The following is a 22,186-nucleotide window of genomic DNA, read 5'->3' as shown; positions in this document are numbered from 1 at the left end:
GTGTGTTACCTCTTCACGCTTAAACCGTTGAACCAATTTGCATGAAATTCGGTAGGTATGGAGATAGTTTGAGACCGGGGGAAGGACACAGGATAGTTTATATCAATCATCATCATCACTTTATTTGATCATAAAATAATTTCTAAATCATATAGGTAGGATCCTATAGATGTACTATACGCGTGCCTCCGTGGGGGACAAAACATACGCAATGCGACACTATGATTGGTCAAATTTATTTGTTGCCCACCTAAATTTACGGTGGGGATTAAAAAAAATGTGACACTGTGACAAGGACAAACAATAATAGCGCTTTCGCTGCTACTCCTACTGAAAGATACATAAGACTATCCCCGTCTGGGGGTCATTTCCCCCCACCCCTCATGCCTGATCCAGTAATATACTAGATTCATGGTCTAAATGAACATCCATCCCTTTGTTACAGATCGATCCGCACAAAAATCAATGCACTAAAACGCAAGCAAGATGGCGCCACAAGAGCGAACTTCGTGCTGCGAGGACGATTCCCGCCAAAACCACGCCATAGACAACCTCTCAAACATAGACTTAGGCTTCGTGAACAAGGGCTACCAACCTGACAGCGACAAACCCACAGAGAATGTTGCCAGCCCGAAAAAAGAAAAAAAGGCAACGGATTTCGACGATTTACTGCCATATGTCGGGGAATTCGGGTTGTATCAGAAGATATTGTTTTTACTGATGATACCGTTCGCGTTTTTCGTGGCGTTCGTGTATTTCTCGCAAATTTTTATGACCCTGGTGCCGGAGCAGCATTGGTGCTGGGTTCCGGAGCTGGCGAACCTGACTGTGGAGGAGAGGTGAGTTCACTTTTTTTTATTTTGATTTTTTGATCAGAAATGAAATAGGCTAGCTGACAAATTTCATTTATGGTATCAATCGATCAGGTTTGTTTTTAGGATCAAATGTCTATATGGGACCCATTGCATTAAAGCAATAATACAAAAGACAGAAATGATAGTCGACAGTCGTAGGTACTTCAGTCGCGAAACGCTCCTAACAAAACGATAAATTGCTCATTTGCTATCTATTTTACTAGGTTTTGTTATAAAATTCAACATGTGTCATCATCCCTATTGGCGTCAATCTCCAATTTAATCACCAATTTTAGATTTATGGTGATATTTGAGCCGTTAGAATTAAAAAGATGTCCCCAAACGAAAATACAAAATCACAAATTGGTATTCTTGCGTCCACACCTCCATTTTATCGGTAAAATCGGTCATAATCATAATCGATGGCGGTTGAAATCGGTGAGCAAAATTGGCTTTTGCGTCCGCACGGCCTGATTTGATCGGACAGTTTAATTAGATTGGAAAAATTGACCCGCCTGGAGAGGGCTTTAGCTTGGTCCGACGTCACTTGTCATGATTTTTTTTACTTGATAACCTATAGTAGCTTATTGATAAGTGTACATTGCCAAATATGCATTAATCAGTCACTTTAAAAAAAGTAGCGGAGTGTGTTTATGACTCACTCAAAATGGAGACATTATGTTATCGCTTAAAACATGAAGGTCATACACGTCATATCCGCGTTACAATTAACTTCCTATAACCTACTTAAGTACTTTAAACTGGAGCATGGAGGCAATGGTAAATATAGTCTAGCCATAGAGAGATATAGTTAAGAATAGAGTGCTCACTCCATATATCAGTTTTGGTACAAAACGACTATTATTTTAGCAGTCGAGTAGCGGAATTATCAGTACCGCTTAATACTAGAATTCTCTAGTCGCGACTCACGAAAATTGATTTGAACAGCAATTTACAACTAATATTAAAAGCAGAAGGCGTTGAAAATAGAGTTCCGGTTAATCCTGTTATAGTCGCACCAAACAAAGTCTGCAGCGGATTTGATAGCCCACGCAGTGTAAGTGTTATGTATACGTCATAATTTCATAGAAGTTTGACGTTTAAAATGACACTTGCACTGCGTGGGCTATCAAAATCGCTGCAGACTTTTTACGGTCTGACTATATAATGTTAGCTGAAAATTGTTGAGCATTAGAAAGAGTTTTCGGTAGTTGCAACATATATTGTCGAGTAGCAGTACCTACTGTTAATTCCGCTACTCGATGCTAGATGTCGACTACGAAAATAATTGTCGTTTTGGTACAAAAACTGATATAATGGAGTGAGCACTCTATGTTTTTTTTCTCTATGGTCTAGCGAACTAACTTGTTAGTAGAAATAGCAATGTGGCAAATAGATTTGAAAAAAAAAACAACAAGTGCGAGTCGGACTCGCCCACCGAGGGTTCCGTACACGTTTTTAGTATTTGTTGTTATAGCGGCAACAGAAATACATCATCTGTGAAAATTTCAACTGTCTAGCTATCACGTTCTAGCGTTCGTGAGATACAGCCTGGTGACAGACGGGCGGACGGACAGCGGAGTCTTAGTAATATGGTCCTGCTTTACCCTTTGGGTACGGAGCCCTAAAAATTAATATTTCCCATTTCATGAGAAAATTCTCATGCAAGTTTCCACTAAGAAAATTCCCGTTCAGATTAGGAATTGTTCAGACAGTTTGGCAATAATCGTGCAGAAAAATGACAAATAGAACATTTCATGGGAGTTTAGCAATTTTTATAAATTCTCATTGGCACATTGCTAATTGAGGCAATTGAGCCTCTATTGGAGTAATTTATGAAAAATAAATGAAATTAACAAAAACAAACTTGATAAAACTTAATGGAGTAATTAATACAAAAAAATATGCAGATAGACCCATAAATACGTCAAGGGCTGTCGGAAGCTGTCATGTATTGGTTTTTTTTCTGGCGTAATATAATGAATTAGTTAGGCACCTAATCATGGTAGACAACAGCGAGTCGATGTATTATAATGTTGCAAAAAAGCGTATTACGAGCTCATTCATCAAGTTCGGAACTCTGAATATTTTTAGGGTTCCGTACCCAAAGGGTAAAACGGGACCCTATTACCAAAGAGAATAGATAGTATAGAGGGTTATTGTCATAGTAAATTTTTTAGTCACAGTAAATTTACTGCCATCTATCGACACTCGATTAAAACTAAAAAAAGAAAATGTATAAAAATATCAAAAATGAATATATTACGATTTTTTATTTTTATTTATAACGCCATATGACTTTGACCCATGTTCCTTCACTGATATGTGTTAAAATTGTTAAATATCAAACGGTGTCGTCAACGCCATCTAGCCGAGTATAGGCCAAAAGGTGTGACGCCATCTACTCGAGAATGACTTTTTCTTGATTTCCGAGGCACGTTTTTTCCTTAGACTATATTTATCTTTAACGGAGTTACATATGTCTTTTTCTTTGCTATTACCACTATTACTAAGACTCCGCTGTCCGTCCGTCTGTCACCAGGCTGTATCTCGTGATCTGTGATAGCTAGACAGCTGAAATTTTCACAGATGATGTATTTCTGTTGCGGCTATAACACCAAATACTAAATACAGAATAAAATAAAGATTTAAGTGGGGCTCCCATATAACAAACGTGATTTTTGACCGAAGTTAAGCAACGTCGGGCGGGGTCAGTACTTGAATGGGTGACCGTTTTTTTTTTGCCGTTTTTTGCATTATGTTACGGAACCCTTCGTGTGCGAGTCCGACTCGCACTTGCCCGGTTTTTTTTTTAGTAGATTTGGTGCTAATTTACCGCCCTAGTGCGGTAACAGTACTATACGTGCGTATGTCGAAAATTTAAAGGGCCATATGTACTGTAAAACGTTGTACAATACACGTGCGAAAAGGTAATTCGCACTTTTATCGTAATGTACTTACTATTTGAGTTGCCTGCCAAATGTAAACAACTCCCATACTGTGCTTTTTATAGGACGATCGCGATTAGTATTTTTTTCTCCAAAACAAACTATAGTTCGTTTTTTTAGCATTAGAAAGAAGGTAAGCGATCTTGACATGTCTTTTAATTGAAAACCGCTTGTTAAAATTCAGTAACTATTACTTATGAAAGCAGAAGAATATAAAGAATATATATATTAGATTCATAATTGTTACATATATGCCGTGACTTATATTTATAAAACGTGTTTTTCAGTAAAAAGACACATCAAAACTGATTACCTTATTTTTAATGTTAAAAAAAAACGAACTATATCTCAACTTATAGCAACGTCCAGAAACTTTTGTTATGTACCTACTTAAAAAACGTTTATTCTTAGTACAGCGTCTCTAACGTTTTTTCGCACACCTCGGATGTCCGGCGGCGAAACATACTTAAATCTAAAACGTCATATCTCACTTCAAAACTTAATACTAATCCTACATTTTAGCACTAAACCATGACGGCGTCAATTACTTCCTAAAACTCATATCTCAGTAGGAATATTATGGTTTGGTACGACGTTTTAAAAGATTTCGGCACCAAACCATGACGGCGTCAATTACTTGGAAAAACTCATATCTCAGTAGGAATATTATGGTTTGATACGACGTTTTAAAAGAAAATGCCGTTGGCCGCGGTGACCAACGAAGCATTAAGGCCGTGTATTATTGCGAGTGCGAACAATAACCAGTGTATCGTGAACTTTAAGTTTTTATTAAGTGTAAGTGATACGGGGTCTAGTTATGTTGGTGGTTAGTTAGTTTGGAATGAAGTTGGAATGTAGCCTAGGGAGGTCAGTTACGAAATGTTAAATAATAGTTGATTGTTACAAGTGTTAACGTAATGTTTTGGCTGTATACTATACCTAGAGACCAACACAAGTCTGCAACGATTTTGATAGCACCAGAACCAAACGAATATCCAGCGTATATCGTTGGCTATTCAGCGCGGGAACGCCGCTGGTATTTTGGGGACGTTTGTGCCGGGCATGGTATAATAATATACTCCGCCTGGTACTCCATTCCCGTCTTTTCTAGGTCACCTAACTGACACGGGCTTACGTCATCATGCGACAGCGCTATATGATAATATGCGATAGCGCTATACATAGCGGCCATGTTGTTGTGACGTAGCCCTGTGTCACTCTGGGAATGGAAGACCATGTTTTATTAGACTATGGTGCCGGGTACATACCGGATTAGGATATAGGTTTATTATAATGTGTATTGTTGACCGATTTCCTTTTAAATTTGACGATGCGTGTTGCGGATGACATATGTGAAAAACGCTTTATTTTGACGAAACCTGAGGTGGATGAGCTATCTGTATGATGACGAAGCCTGCACTGTGGATCTGAAGGCATCTATGCTGTTATTGTTATGTTTTTTTTTGGTCAATCAATTAGACTCAATTTTAACGAATATCATAACCCCGGAGATACTGAGGAATTCAAGATACTTACAAAAAAAAATTCGTAAAAAAACCAGCGAATCTTTTTCTTCGAACATACTTTATGTTAATTACTTATCATCACATCCTTATTGTAATCACGATTCAATTAAACTACATACAATACAGGGTGGTCCAAACCTTGACGTCCAAAAATTTTTTTTAGATTCCTCACGGCGTGGGCTATCAGTATGTAAGCCGATTTTTCGTAGTTTTCGAGTTGTGATTTTTTAAACTTTTAACTTTTGTTATGAAATTCCGGGGTTCCCAATCCCATACCTACCGGGTGCCTAATAAATAACTGCATTCCCGTTGCCAGCGAGGTTTTGGGATTATACTGAGCAACTTTTACTATGGGACCAACCCCGAAACGGCCGAAGTGCCAAGAAATATCTGAACACGAGCGTGAGCGTCTAACGCAGCGGTCGGCAACAGGCGGCCCGTAAGCCCCCCTGGCTATTCTGTAGTAGAGTCGGACCAAACAAAATCTGCAGCGGATTTGATAGCCCACGCAGTGCAAGTGTCATTTATACGTCATAATTTCATAGAAGTTTGACGTTTAAAATAACACTTGCACTGCGTGGGCTATTAAATCCGCTGCAGACTTTGTTTGACAGTCATAAATATTAACAAAGTGCGGCCCGCGTCAAATTTGTTAACTACTATGTGGCCCTTGGCTGCTAAAAGGTTGCCGACCGCTGGTCTAACGCCTTGACAATGGAGCCGTGTTCAGATATTGGTGAACACCTTGGCTGCTCCGATATATCTGAAGGCGACTGTATATAGAAATGAATTATCAAAAGTCGAGTTCCCAGAGATTTTGCCCTTTAGATTTTTTGCATTAAGTATTGTTAATTTTTAGGGTTCCGTATCCAAAGGGGAAAAACGGGACCCTATTACTAAGACTCCGCTGTCCGTCCGTCTGTCCTTCTGTCCGTCTGTCCGTTTGTCCGTTTGTCCGTTTGTCCGTTTGTCCGTTTGTCCGTTTGTCCGTCTGTCCGTCTGTCCATCTGTCCGTATGTCTGTCATCAGGCTGTATCTCATGAACCGTGATAGCTAGGCAGTTGAAATTTTCCCAGATGATGTATTTCTGTTGCCGCTATAACAACAAATACTAAGAACAGAATAAAATAAATATTTAAGTGGGGCTCCCATAAAACAAACGTGATTTTTTTGCCGTTTTTTGCGTAATGGCACGAAACCCTACGTGCGCGAGTCCGACTCGCACTTGGCCTGTTTTTTAATGAAGAAGGCACTTGATTTTATGAACCTTGTATTTTTATAAAGATACGATCTACATGTAATGTTTTTTTAGACTTCTTTGAAGTACGGTCATGCTCAAAAGTTGCTGGTCACTTTAAATGGAAATTCATACGAACGTAGTCTTCATTTTCCTCTTTGAATATAATATCCAAAGAGGAAAATGTCAATAATTGACATTATAGAGTTTTTTTGATAATTTGAGGTATATTAACCATAGCTGCCCCTTCGTTAGACTTTTTTTTAGATTTTTTGCTTATTATAAGAATTAGGAGCGAAAAACAAAATCCATACAAACTCCTAACTTTAATTAGGTAGGTACATATAATAATTAAAAAATAAAATAAAAAACGAAGGGGCACAGCTGCCGTGGTTGATATACCTACATCAATTTGTGTTAAAAGATTTTCATTTATGTTCATATCCAGAGAGCACATGAGGAGAAGAGGTTTGTAATAACTGTAATTATAAAGAGAAATTGAAATAGAGGAATATATTCAAAGTAAATTATGCAGTCAGTATATTTACCGCCATCTTTCGACGCAAAATGATTAATACTTTTAGAACGCCGTTTGACTTTGATCCTTAGATAGCGACACTTTTTGACATTTAACAAATTTAACACATATCGGTGAAAAAATAAGGATCAAAGTCAAACGGCGTTCTAAAAGTGTTCTATGTTTATGTCAAAAATGTGACAGATAGGAAGTGGCGCCCTCAATAATTTTCGACCACTTATTTCTTGTCGGACTATACGTATAGTATTATTTACTCAGTTTCTGTTTCCTCATTTCACGGTATTTGCAAATCATCCTCCAATTTGCAGTATAAGCTATAATTTAAGACCAGTCACGTTTTGTATGTATGCTTGTGAATTAATCAGGTATTACAGTATAACCAGTAACAATGGCGTAAACGGATAGTCAGCAAAGTTAAAAATAACGTAGGTAGGCAATTTCAAACCTAATTAAAACCCCTCTTGTATGTAGTACATACCTGGGTCTATACTCTGTATCTTCAGGTAAAAAAAGAGTAAACAAAATCTACCCTCAAAAGGCTTTTTATATCCGTTGAGGGTAGATGAAAACATTACATGATAATTAAGGTTAAAGTCAGGTCGTTCAGTGACAGATCGAGGCGGTTTTGTGTTTGGTTGGTTAACCAATAAATGTTATAACTAGGTACCCGAAAATGTACAAATTATTTGTTTAGTTTTATTTAAGTACCTAAAGATACAGAGTATAAATATTTCTTATTGCTGAAAATCTTAAACAATTAATACTTACATTTGTAGCTATAGTAAGAATTGTAGATTGTACATAATTATTTAGAATTCTAATTATATACGTCAGACTCAAGCAGATATTTTTATAATTCAAGACAGGTACTTTTAAAAGAATCTAGTTATAATCATTCTTGACAGGAAAAAACAACATTATAATTATTATAAAAACTGAATAGCTTATCTGTATAATTTACAAATGATTGCAATATGGGATGAGGTATGTCTTACTGCAAAGATCCGGGTTTTTTACCGACTTAGAAAAATAAATAATTTACTAAATGTAAGAACTACGAATAACACAAGTTCCTACGCGTTGTTGACCTTTGACCTGACCACGATAACTTTGTACAAATTTGGCAGTAAGAACGCATACATATGCCTTCGAGCAACACGGAAGGGAGGCGGCATTCGCACTATTTCCCCTCTGCCGAGGTACAAGATTAGCGCGTCAATCTAATCTAGCGCGGGTAATAAAACTAGTTGCACTTGGATTTTTCACTAGACCGAGTCCAGACGCGCGCGTGAACACTGCTGCACAAAAATGCCTGTTTGCTCGGTTTTTTGTTATAAAAAGAGGTCGGGGACATCAAATTTACAAAAAGAAAGTGTTACATTTCACATGTAATATTTTTTTTTACATATCATACGTTTAATTACATTCAAACACAATTATTATATTTTAGTCTCATGTAATTGTTGGATTTATCGATTTTGCTCGCTCAGTACAAATTGCGGATCGGTCGAGCGACAAATCCGACTTCTCATCTCTCAGAATACAATAACATACTTCAACGAAAATGTGTTAGTGTGCGTGTTGTGACACTTGTCACTCGTCCGTACACAAAAAGAGATCGAGGTTTGCAAGATTTGTCTTTGACGTGTGTCATTTTCTATGTATTTGTGTCGTCATTACAGATTGGATTTTGTATGTAAGTGTGTGAGAAGTGCGACTGTGTGCACCTTTCCCCCCGCGAAAAATGGCAGAAAGATTTGTACTGTGAGATATCGCTTGGGCCCCTCCCTTCCGATGTGTCGGAAGCCGGTGTTGCTCGAAGACATATGCCTATAAGATCCATACTAGACGTAGCATTTGACATGAAAACTTAGCGTGGGCCGACCCTAACCCCCTTCAAAAAACCACAGATGAAACTTACGTAGTGAACTTGTGTTAACCCTTAAATGCAGGATTTTTTCATTTTGCCCGAAATTAATATATGTATCAGATAATTGTTTGCCAATTCTAGTAAAAATTGTAAAAAAAATATAACTTCGATTTTCACTGCGAAATCAGTGTTAGAAGTTGAATTGGCTAAATCATATTTATATGTAAATATGTAATTTTCAGTAATAGATATATGAATTTGTTTACTACCATTAGAAAGGTACACTGTTTGTGATTTACCTATGATAAAGTTTTTAAATATAAAATAATTACAAACCCCGAAAACACCGTTCAAAATCACATACTAAAAATTATCAACTTCTGGATTTTTCCAACTTTTCCGACTTTTCGTCTTAAAACGAATGTAATTTTTATAAATTAAAAATATTGCATATATTTAACCCTTAAATCATCACCCTACTACTTGACGATTGGTATAAAGGTGCGCTCGAGAACGTAAGCCTTTTTTTTTTATCTGTGAGCTGTCTAATGCTTTGTAGACATTTGGCAAAACTATGCATTTAAGGGTTAAAATAGGGATGTAGACTGTATTTACATAATAGTTATTTGTTTTACAAGGGGGCAGAGTTGTTGTTTAACTCTGTCTCGTGCTAATATTACCCCCATAAGGGGTTGTGCACAAATCACGCGAGGTGTTTTTGGCTACTTTTTGACCCCCTCCTCCCCCCTGGTGATATTTGGTGAGGTTTTTCGCTACCCCCCCCTCCCCCCACACAACCTCACGTGTATTTTTTTGAATTTTTTTCATTCGACCTAATTTTAAGAAAAATTTTATTATATATAGAAAATCTTGTTTATTTTTCTATTTTCGTTAAATAGACTCGCTATTTTGAGGTGCAGAGTGAAGATTTATGTTTAACGAAACCGAGAAAAAGTACCTACTCATGTGGTAGGTGTTTTTTTCATAGTTTCGTTCACTGTAGAAAAATACACGTGAGGTTTCCTTATACCCCCCTCCCCCAACGTGATCTATCGTGATTTTTTCGTGACCCCCCACCCCTTATCGAACCTCGCGTGATTTGTGCAAAGCCCTAAACAAAATAATAAATAATGCATTATTATATTTCCTTTATTCAATTAGGGTCTTAGGTTAGGGTTTTACAATGTGAGTATAAAAGTAAAATATAAAAACACTATTATATTATTATTAATTATACCCGAGCAAGCGAAAGATTCCAAAAGTGGAATCTTGATTGTTGCGAGGGTTTTAACTGTTTCAAGGCACGAGGGTTAAACAAATTTTTCCATCGAGTGAAACAACTTTATTCACTACATGACTACACCAATACAAGGAAAATACCGACTGTAAAATATGAAACAAAATCAAACCACATCTTCAAAATGAATACTTATTATTTAATTTTAATTTTTAACAAGCAGAAACGTCTGCTAACGATGCTATTAAGCTTAGAATAAATTTAAACGTGGAAAAATTACTGGATCCAGAGGCCGTGAGTTCAAGTCTCACCCAAGACAGTATTTTTTCCACTTTAAAATTTATTATTTAATATTTATCATTCAAAATCATCACTTAAAATTCAATTCTACCAGACAACATAAGGAAACAACTCAACATTTGCATTTGATTAATACTTTATGCTACACATGTGGCTAAAATGCAACTTTCTCATCAGTTATTGAACAATAAAGAGAGCTTTTACCAGCTGGCGTGGTAAAAAATAAATTATTTCACACCATGCATGAAATGAAGCACATTAACAGCGAAACGTAAACAGCAGTTATTTTTAGACACAAATCGTAACTATATAGAGTAGTAACATGACTGTGACGTCATTTGCTGAGTGGTTAGTAAGTAGTAGAAAAAACTTAATTCACTAAACCTGTTCAGATATCATAACATTTATCACTCTCTACTAAAAATAAAATATATTTAAGTATCTATTGAATGTCTATTTCTATTATACCTCTATCTAATATAACAGAACGTTTAAAAATACAAAGAAAAACTAACGTTTTCGAAGGATATAAATAATTTATCTTTTAAACAGTCAAGGGTGAGTCGGAGTTTAATGTGGTTCAGCAGATTTTTTGAAATTAAAATAGTAGATTGTACAACAAGGGCATAAAGTGACCTATTTTTACCCGAGGCAATTTTTTGGTCTGAGCGAAGCGAAGACCAAAATAGTAGAAGAGGGTAAAAATGGACATTTATGCCCTTGTTGTACACTCTGCTTTTCACTTCGATTGCGAGGAAAATATACAAAAAATCAAATATTTTAGGTTATTTTAACGTATTTATTCAAGACTAAAGAAAATTGTTCTTGGGCCGGTCGGAGGCGCGGGGCACGCCGATCGGGGGCGCGCCGGCAGGGCTGGCAGTTTGTATGGCAGAATTTGGACTTTATTGCTAAGTCAATAAGGGTCGTAATAGATGATTTTACTTTATGCTCTAGAGCATAAAATGCGATTTTATGTCGTCTACGAACGACATAAAGGTGCACTTTTTGAGCATGAGAAATGAAAAGTATTATTCATGTAATTATGTTACACTGACTTTTATTGAAGGAATGACAATACATTTGTGATATATTATTAAAAACTAAGTTATCTATAAAATAAAACTAAATTAAAACTAAAACTAAATTACATCTAGAAAATGTGGCCCCTATGGCATGATGCCGAGGATACTGGCAGCATTTCCCCGCTGTATTGCGATGCTAATACGTTGCGCGAGAAAGCTGCCAGCTCTTCGGTCGCCAGTGAAGTTGCAGTGAAGTCTTTTAGATTTCTAGCTGCCCGATTCGAACTTTAAGATACGTCAATTAATAGATCTAGAAACGATATGAATTAGATGTGTCAGTGTCAAAAGTGACGTTTTTGTTTGAAGAAATGTCACATTTGACACTGACGTATCTAATCCATATCGTTTCTAGATCTATTAATTGAGTCGCTTAACTTCAAACTCGGGTAAATCCATCTGTCAGATTATGCGATTATATTAAGAGAAGGTAATAGAGTAGATATTTGCTGAGAGGGTCGAATGGATTTACCCGAGTTTGAAGTTAAGCGACACAATTGACGTATATTAAAGTTCGAATGGGTCCGCTAGCTCTTTAAAAAGCTGTAGAGCGTTATGTTGTTTTTATTCAGTTTCGTTGCTATTCTTCGCTTCTTCTATTCCAGAGTAAAAAATACATAACATTAGTTAACTATCTTATACCTTTAAACAAGCAATTCTTGTAATATATATTTATTTATATATTTCGGTAGTCTCGGAAACGGCTCTAACGATTTCGATGAAATTTGCTATATGAGGGTTTTCGGGGGCGAAAAAGCTATCTAGCTAGGTGTTATCTTAAGGAAAACGCGCATTTTTTGTTTTTAATTTATATATTTTCTGAGCAAAGATCGGTCTCCCAGATATTTCAATATTATATATTATGATTATATTAATTAGAATACCGGAGTCTTTGAGAAAATAACTCAATTTAAGCTCAGGAATGCACCCTTGAAATATACCTACAGCAGTTTAAAAAAAACATGCATGTAACTGTAGGTATGTTTTTGACAAATTAACTAAGTTTATTTTTTATGTTTTGAGGACTCCTGACACACAATCAGAAATGCGTGAGCGTCATTAATGTTGCTAACTCTGATCCTCCATATTTATGTTTTTAATATTTTATTAATAGATTCCTTTAGACGCAATGACGCAGCGCAGACTTGAAACTAGCTAAATACAATATGGGGCATTGTCTATGAAAAGAGACCTTATTGTCGATGGCGCTTACACCGCTCAGCGTCGCGCGGCATTGTATTAATATTGGAGCATCGTTAATAATGGCGTAAGCGCCATCGACAATAAGGTCCCTTTTCATAGATAACGTCACATATAATTTAACTATTTCTAGAAGTTTGTAAGTACAGTTGAGAGTTAGTGAAAATATTGGAAATTTTAGGAATATGTAAAGTGCTAAGCAGTTTTTTTTACCTTTTTTTTAGAAAAAGTAAGGAAGAAAATACATTTAATTAAAGCAACATACTAGGTATATCGATTCAGTAAATAGAAGAAAACATACAAACACTGTCTATGCGTCTGTCTGTCAGTGCTGTATCTCATGAACCGACAAGAATTCTGAGGTCCTAGTGAAATTACATTTTTTTCACAAACGTAGCCTTGCCAATTTTTATATAAAGTCGCCATACGTTCCAACTTTTGTTAATATTATTTAAATTAATATAAAATAAAAACAATTTTGTAAAATCAAAAATAAGGAGAAGTCATTGAAGAGTCCCGCCTGCTGCTCCTGAGACCTCCTGAATCGCTAACCTCCCAAACATTTGACCTTGACCGTGCCCGGGCCGAGGCGTCCGACATGTCATTTCTATGACGGCTGATCGGTGATCACGTGGTGCTTTCCATAGAAAACGACGCGCTGGAGGCTCCGGCCCGGCCCCGGCCCGGTCTAGCGTGAGTCAACCTTTATTTCTAGTTGCAATTTCAGTATCATTAAAACTAGTCGAATAGAACCCCAGAGACATTTCACTTAATTTACGTCAAGGTTGTATTGTCATTTTATTTTAGACCCCTAGGGGTTATTTGACCTCTAACTCGCTTACTCAGGATCTAAACTCGTATTATGTCATGCCGCTTTTGACCATACTAGTTTACGAATAATTTACCTGTGCCGGCTGTGCCAAAAAGGTCCATCGTAATTTTTATTTTTAGGATTCCGTACCCAGAGGGTAAAAACGGGATCCTATTACTGAAGCCCCTGCTACACGGTCGCCGACAAGCCTTCAGACCGCGTGGCCTTGGTCGGTCCCGGACCGTGTAGACAGTTGTTTTCAACAAAATTTGACCAAAACTGACCAAGGACAGACCAAGGTCAGACGGTTAGAAGGCTTGTCGGCGACCGTGTAGCAAGGGCTTAAGACTCCGCTGTCCATCTGTCCCTGTCTGTCACCAGGCTGTATCTCATGAACCGTGAGAGCAGATTTTTTTTACAGATGATGTATTTCTGTTCTATGATATAGCTACGCTAATACTAAAAACAGAATATAATAAATATTTAAGTGGGGCCATACAACAAACGTGATTTAGCCGTTTTTTGCGTGATGGTACCCTTCGTGCGCGAGTCCGACTCTCACTTAGCCGGTTTTATTTTTATCCGTACGACCTTTTTTTATCCGTACAACAGCAACAATCCTATCGTACACCGGTGGACCTTATTACAAAAACATAAGGTCCACCGATGTACAGTTGACAGTGTGGGCGGTGTACGAATATGAGTATTAGGTATTCTATAATTATCTTATCCTTGTTTAATACAAATAATCATTGAGTTTTTTACACATGCGAATAATTTAACATCTATTGCGGTCCAAGTGCGTCAGAAGAGTTAATATAATTATAAGAAAATGTGTATATGTAGGTATCGGGTAGTATGTATTAATAATTATCATAATTGGGGCATTATCTATGAAAAGGGCCCTTATTGTCGATGGCGCTTACGCCATTATTAACGATGCTCCGATATAAATACAATGCCGCGCGACGCTGTGCGGCGTAAGCGCCATCGACAATAAGGTCCCTTTCCATAGATAATGCCCCAATTATGCTTTTATGTACAGATCGTAATTATTTCGTTGTGAATAGTTTTGTCAAGTAACTAAAATAACATGTATTTAGGTACTTACTTATAATCATAGACCATTTAGTAACGGGAGATGTCATCGCTGTCATTTTCTTTACGAGACAGTCTGCCGATTTTTGCGGGGGAGGGGACGTCAAATGTATCGCTATTTCTACATGATTTGTACGTAACGTACAAATAGCCATGTCAGTCCATACAAAAGTTTGCACAAATTATTGTGCAGGTTTTTCGCAGAGGGGTAAGCTCTCAGTGGCCACTCCAGTTATTAAATGCTCTAAGCTTATAATAGATATATACAGGGGTACTACAGTAAGGGGTCATCCATTAATTACGTCACAGGAATTTCAAGGTTTTTTGACCCCTCCCCCCCTCCTTGTCACACTTGGTCACATTTGGCAAATTGGCCCTGGTGTGACGTCACATTTTTTCAACGAAATCGGCAAATCGAATTAAGTATTATTAATTTTTTGTCAAAATATTAGTAAATTTATTACTTACCTAAAACTGATTATGAAAAAAAAAAAACTAATAAAAACGATTATCGTTCCAAAAACTTGTTTTTGAACTGTACAGTAAATAAAATGATTAAAATAAAATTTTGGTTACTGATGAAGTTAAAGTGACGTCACAAAGTTTGTGACTCCCCTCTCCCCCTTGTCACAACATGTCACATTTTCTTGACCCCCTCCCCCCCCCCCCCCCCTAAACGTGTGATGTAATTAATGGATGACCCCTAACTGTAGGTACAAATACTAAACTAAATTAATAACTGTAGCTTAAATCTAAAATAGGCCTTTACCAAGGATGCTGGCGGCATTTCCTCGTTGTATCGCAATGCTGATAGAGTCCAACCGAGATAAGTCTGCAACTATTTTGATAGCACACGCAGTGCAAGTGTTAATAATACGTCAAACTTCTATGATATTATGACGTATAAATAGCACTTGCACTGTGTGGGCTATCAAAATCGTTGCAAACTTATCTCGGTCTGACTAGCAGTCGAGAAAGTCACGAAATTGATAAATCACCCAAAACATTTTTGAATAATACGATGGACCAAATATGAATCAAAATCTACACATAAAATCACAATTTAAAAAAGTGGCGTTTTAATTTAATGCTCATTAATGCTTTATTAAGCGTTATTAATAAGCCTTTAGGTATAGACTATAGAGCATACGGCAATGTTTTACGGCAAAAATACCACTTTATAACATCAATATCTGAGAGACCGAGCTTTGCTCGGAAAACATATAAAAACTCAAAAATGCGGGTTTTCCCACAGATAAGACCTAGCTAGATCGATTTATCGCCCCCGAAAATCCCCCCACATATCAAATTTCATCGAAATCGTTATAGCCGTTTCCGAGATCCCCGAAATATATAATAAATAAATAAGAATTGCTCGTTTAAAGGTATTAGATTAGATAGATAAGCCTGTCAGTTGCTCGGAACTGTCACCTTTTGCGTTTAACTGTCAGGCTGATATCGTCCGGTCACCTGGTAATCTGTGGGCCCCTTTAGACTAATAACATTAGTCCACGAACTGGGGCCCATTTCTCGAACGATAATTAGACTAATATTATTAGTCCACGAACTGTCAAATCGTAGGGATTACCATGACAACACACTAATAGGTAATATAAGACTAATACCACAGAATAAGTAGGTAATAGTACCTATTACCATACAGAAAGGACACTTCCTACAAAACCGAAGTTTGACAACGATTCAGGATCGAAACATGATATCCCTTCCTAACTTATGCCACTATCCCTTTCGACTATTTAGGGTTGTCAAAATTCAAGTAATTATCTTATCTGTGGTCGTGCACGCAAAGGGACGTTAAGTGGTGCCAACAACCCTAATATTGCTCGGAGCAATGCTGAGCCGAACGGAGCCGAGTTTGCGCGAAGCCAGGAGTGTCTCCCCTCCTAATACCGTTCGAGAAATGGGCCCCAGAGCAGTTTAAATAAAAGCTTGTAAAAAATGTGATTGACCTGAGATTGCTAAGTTTAGCAGACGCCCGGCCTCAGACAGAGGTCGCCGCGAACACGCCGCAGGTTCGGAGCGAGGCCGTGGCTAATCGGCCAGCTAATTCTCATGCTTCCGGATTTACGGATATTCGTGTGTTTTAGCTGTACAGGGCATTGGCATTAACTTCGAAGGCGGGGTCATTTTGAAACCGTCTAAGTACTAGGGTCAAGGAGGGAACAGTGATTCGGAAAAGAATTGCAGGGCCCAGTGGCTCACTCAACCTAATTCCGACAGGAGAAACTTGAGAAAGGCTATTTGCTTCCCTGAACATACTAATTTATGCTTCCCTGCTAATACAATAGAAACATTCAGTAACAAATTCAAATGGACTAGCAATGGTTATTCTAACACGTAAAGGATGACTCACGCTAGACCGGGCCGGGGCCGGGCCGGAGCTCCCCAGCGCTTCGTTTTCTATGGAAAGCACTACGTGATCACCTATCAGCCGTCATAGAAAATGACGTGACGGACGCCTCGACCTCGGCCCGGGCACGGCCCGGTCTAGCGTGAGTCATCCTTAATCTGGTTATAATATTAGCTGAAAATTGTTGAGCATTAGAGTTTTCGTACTGATAAATCTACTACTTGACGATGCACGACGAATTTAAGCAGCGTTTTGGTAAGAAAACTGATGTATGGAGCGAGCACTCTATCCTTACTAATTTCTCTATGTTTTGTACACATACTCCACTTATAGGTCGGTAGAGCACAAGGAGCGAAGCTCTTCCTTTTATGAGCATCTTTCTGAGCGATGTGCGATTGTGCGTATACAACACAGAAAACTGTACGGTTACCATCAGTTTGTCACTGACGTAAACGCCGTCGAGAACGTAATTTACTTTCTATACATCTCGCTCGCACTCGCATATTAGTGCAAACGGGATGTATAGAAAGTAAATTACGTTCTCGACGGCGTTTATGTCAGTGAGAAACTGATGGTAACCGTACCGGTATACAAATAGGTACGAGAGTTTTTCTCCTATGACGATCATCCCAACCGAACAATTTTATACATAGTCTTCGCCACATTGATTTTAAATAAATAACAATACAATTTTATTGACAGGCTGTACAGATGTAGTACAAAATTGCTTTTCTCGGAACCGTTCGTATTTGTCATGCTAATTCAGACAACGTCAGTACTTTTTGTACCGAGACTGACCGAAATAGCAAGACACGTTCGTACGTTTCCGTGAAAATACGATGGAAAATAATTATGCACTACATGTGTACCTATACTATGATTTACCAATAGGGTATTCTCCTACTAGTCATATCAGTTGCTTTTTTACATAGTCTAATAAAACATGGTCTTCCATTCCCAGAGTGACACGGGCCTACGTCACAACAACATGGCCGCTATATATAGCGCTATCGCATATTATCATATAGCGCTGTCGCATGATGACGTAGGCCCGTGTCAGTTAGGTGACCTAGAAAAGACGGGAATGGAGTACCAGGCGGAGTATATTATTATACCATGGCTTTTTTAGAACTGTGAAAGCGATTTGCTGATATGGAATTTATATGAAACATTACCTACACAATGACGTCACGGTCAACTCACCTACTTTTTTTATATTTCTATCCGATTTATTAAATAGAACTTGTGTTAAATATCTATGTTTTACTAATAATTATCTGGTGCTTTATTTGATGCATGGTGTGAAATAATTTATTTTACAGTACATATGGGGCTGCTTTACCGCACTAGTGCGATAATTAGCACATTAAGCAACTATGTCGAAAGTTTAAAGGGCCATATGTACTGTAAAACATTGTACGATATAGGTGTATGTACGAATAGGTAATTCGCAACTCGTGTCGATTTATAACTATTAAATACAGTCAAATAAGTACCCAATTTTGATTGAGCACGATTCCAACACATGTTCAATCGGCAAATAGAAACATTTCTCACTTAATCAAAGGTCGAAACGAGGCCGAATCTAATAGAGCGGCTAATTTGTGCGGAAGGAAGCGTTTCGCACTGCAGGTGGCCGGTTTAGGGTTCTATTACTTCTGTTCTATTTGTGTTTTTGCGTGTAAAGTTTACTAAGATACCTAATTTATTTACGGAATTAGAAATTCTCCTTTTATTGAATGACCTTAAGTAGTTACAGCTTATAAAACCCGATTAAAGGATGACTCACGCTAGACCGGGCCTTTAGGGTTCTATTCTATTGATTTGTGATCTTTTTTAGGGTTCCGTAACTCAAAAGGAAAAAACGGAACCCTTATAGGATCACTCGTGCGTCTGTCTGTCCGTCCGTCTGTCCGTCTGTCACAGCCTATTTGCTCCAAAACTACTGGACCAATTAAGTTGAAATTTGGTATACATATGGAAGTCTGTGACCCAAAGACGGACATGTAATTAAAATAAATTAATTTTTAGCATAGGGGGCACTTTTAGGGGGAATATGAGAAAATTAAAAAACAAAGTTTGGCAAACCATATCGTGTTACATATTAAATGAAAGGGCTTATTTTGAGGATCTCAAATATCTTTTTTTTTATAATTTTGTATGAAATATTTTAGAAGTTATTTAAGAAAATAGGCAAAATAATACCTTACCATTCCCCCCCCCCCCCCCTTAACTCCGATACTACTGGGTCTAGAATTTTGAAAAAAATTCACATTATAGTTCTTTACCTCTAGATGACAGGAAAACCTATTAGAAATCTACAGTCAAGCGTGAGTCGGACTTAAGAAAAAAAAAAGCGGTTGGGCTGTTTTAGGGACACAGCCGTAATGGTTTACGTGAAACGTGGTGTGGACAGCTTTTGAGAAGGCCGACGGCCGAGCTACGCGTAGGGCCGAAGGCCCGAAGCGTCCCCCAGGACTTATTGAAACGCACGGCCGCAGGCCGAATTGCGGGAGGTTAGTGCTCAAACACAGAACAATTATAGTACAAGTGTCTGAATGCGAAGGTCGAAGGCCCTGAAGGTCCGGAGCCTCCGACATGTGCATGCTTCCTGCAAAGGAGATCGTCGATTTTGTTCTATATTTTGCTAAGCGATTGGGTCCGCTCCATGAAATCAGACGCACTAACTACTTACATGTAACTACGAGTACATACCTAATATAATTATGAAACGAATCGTTATAATTACTAGATTATTAAGGTGAAAACAGAGCAGAACCACTATATAACGGGAATTTTGATAATTCTTGTGATAAAAACTAGAAGATCAACCTGAGTATAAGGTTTAGGTACATAATTAATTTTAAATAACTAGTGTACAAGTTATTTAAGAAAATATTAGGCAAAAATTACCAGATATAGGAGAAGGCTTTAGCTCCGAAACTGCTGGGCGTATATTTTGGAAAACGCGATAAATAGTTCTTTTACCTATATATGCAGTTAAGCATGAGCCGGACTTAAACATGAGCCGGACTTAAACATAAAAATTGCGGATAAGCTCTATCAGGGCTACAACCGCAATTGTTTACGTGAAACGTGGTGTGGACAGCTAGTGCGGAGGTCTAGGCCAAGCTCTGCGTTGGGCCGAAGGGCTGAAGCATCCGAGAGAGGTGCACCAAACACCAAAGTTCGCAAATTGAGGGGATATTTCTCTTTCACTCCAATGAAACCGTAATTAGAGTGACAGAGAGAATGCCCACAATTTGCTAACTTCGATTTTCGCGGTTATAGCCCTGTTACCTTGAAATAATAATTGCGTAACTAACTATCCTCTGATAGCTCAGTTAAAAAACACGGAAAAGCCGGGGCGTGCCCCTAGCCACCCGTGTGTGGAACAATTGAATGAACAGTTGAATGTACCTACTTAAGAACTTCGCTTTGCTCGCTCGTTCGAAAATGTGTGCAGTACGGAACCCTTGGGACGCGAGTTCGACTCGCACTTGACCGGCTTTTTTTGTGAGTGAAGTTTAATATTAACTTAGTTACGGAATTAGAAATTCTCCTTTTATTGATTGACCTTAGTTACAACTCATAGAGTCTGTGCGGAAAGAGAAGAGTCGTGAAATGTATGGGGTCTAATACATTCTGACTCTTCTCTTTCCGAAGAGACTCTAAAACCCGAATTAAAAAAACTACGGATGCGTGACATGCGTGCAAAAAGTTTTCATTTCAAACCCTCTCAATAATTTCAAAGAAAAGAAATCTATTAAAAAACTGTTTATTACAGAAAGGTTAGGTATTTTTGCCTACCTGCCTACTACTAGTACTAACCTAGATCTTATAACTCTTATAAGGCATTCTCTACCAGTCAACCTTATGTTATACTTTTTTCGTAAATATATTGTATTGTAAAAATCTAATACCTTGTTTATTTATTTATATACCGGGTGTGGCCTGTAACATGAGCAAAAAATTAAACTGTAGGCTGTACTCCTCATACTGACCAACATTTGTTCAGCGACTTTTAAAAATAACTTGTGTTTTGATTTTTATTACACTTTAAAGTTTATTCTAAGACGCAATGTATTGCGAATTTTGTTATGTTTAAGGCGTGACAAGCAACGTCAATCACACTAATATGGCGTGGCGATGGCGTCCATTGAAGATAATATTTATTTTGTATGAAAAATAGGGAGTCTAAATACTTCATAATTTTTAAAAGTTGTTGAACAAAAGTGTCACCGTTTGAGGAGTACAATCTATGTTTTAATTCTTTGCTCGTGTTACAGGCCACATCGTGTATATATTTCGGGGATCTCGAAAACGGCTCTAACGATGTCGTTGGAATTTGCTATATGGGGATTTTCGGGGCCGATAAATCGATCTAGCTAGGTCTTATTTCTGTGAAAACGCGCATTTTTGAGTTTTTGTGTTTTCCGAGCAAATCTCGATCTGCCAGATATTATACTTAATAGCAGCATGACGTATTTTTAATGTTTTATATTAAAATGCCATGGTAATTTGGTACTATATTATCCATTTTCCAAACATGATACATTCACACTTCACAGTCAATTTGATATTTAGGTCGCAATGGAACCTTGTCACTCTCATGACAGGTGATTAAACTGACACAATTTTTAGCAATTTGGATAATTATCATGTCAAATGACAGCCGACCTTCCATTTGACAGATGGTTTTAACTTCATTTTTGTAGGATTTACATATATTATACCAGTTATACCTTAATAACATAGAGAAATATAAGTAAGACAAGAGTGCTCACTCCATACATCAGTTTTGGTACCAAAAATATTAGTATTTTCATAGTCGACATCTAGCATCGAGTAGCGGAATTATCAGTACTTTAAGAGCCAACGGGAGTGGTCATTTCTCCATACAAACGTACTCCTCGTTTTCCTCCGTGGTTTTTGAAGCTAGAGCAATGATTTTTTCAACACAGATTAATATTGTCAATATCTGTGTCGGACCGTTTTGCTTTTTTTGGTATTTTTGTTTTTTAAGGCGCTAGAGCCCTTCAAAAATGGCCAAAATGGCCTAATTGACTATGACCAAAATGGTTACGATTGGTTAAGTTTTGGAGGAGGAAACA

General features: G+C 37.6%; 1 protein-coding gene across 1 annotated transcript in view; it reads left to right on the top strand.

Annotated features, from left to right (window-relative positions):
- Positions 1-436: 436 nt before the first annotated feature.
- The window catches only part of LOC134803804 (organic cation transporter protein-like), a 46,031-nt gene continuing 24,281 nt past the window's right edge, over positions 437-22,186 (top strand). Inside the window, exon 1 of the mRNA XM_063776640.1 lies at positions 437-839. Coding sequence (XP_063632710.1) covers positions 487-839 — 353 coding nt within the window. The 5' untranslated portion in view covers positions 437-486. The remainder of the gene's footprint in view (positions 840-22,186) is intronic.

The sequence above is a fragment of the Cydia splendana genome, chromosome 27, assembly GCF_910591565.1.
Source record: "Cydia splendana chromosome 27, ilCydSple1.2, whole genome shotgun sequence".
NCBI lineage: Eukaryota > Metazoa > Arthropoda > Insecta > Lepidoptera > Tortricidae > Cydia > Cydia splendana.
This window is presented reverse-complemented; position numbering and strand designations above follow the sequence as displayed.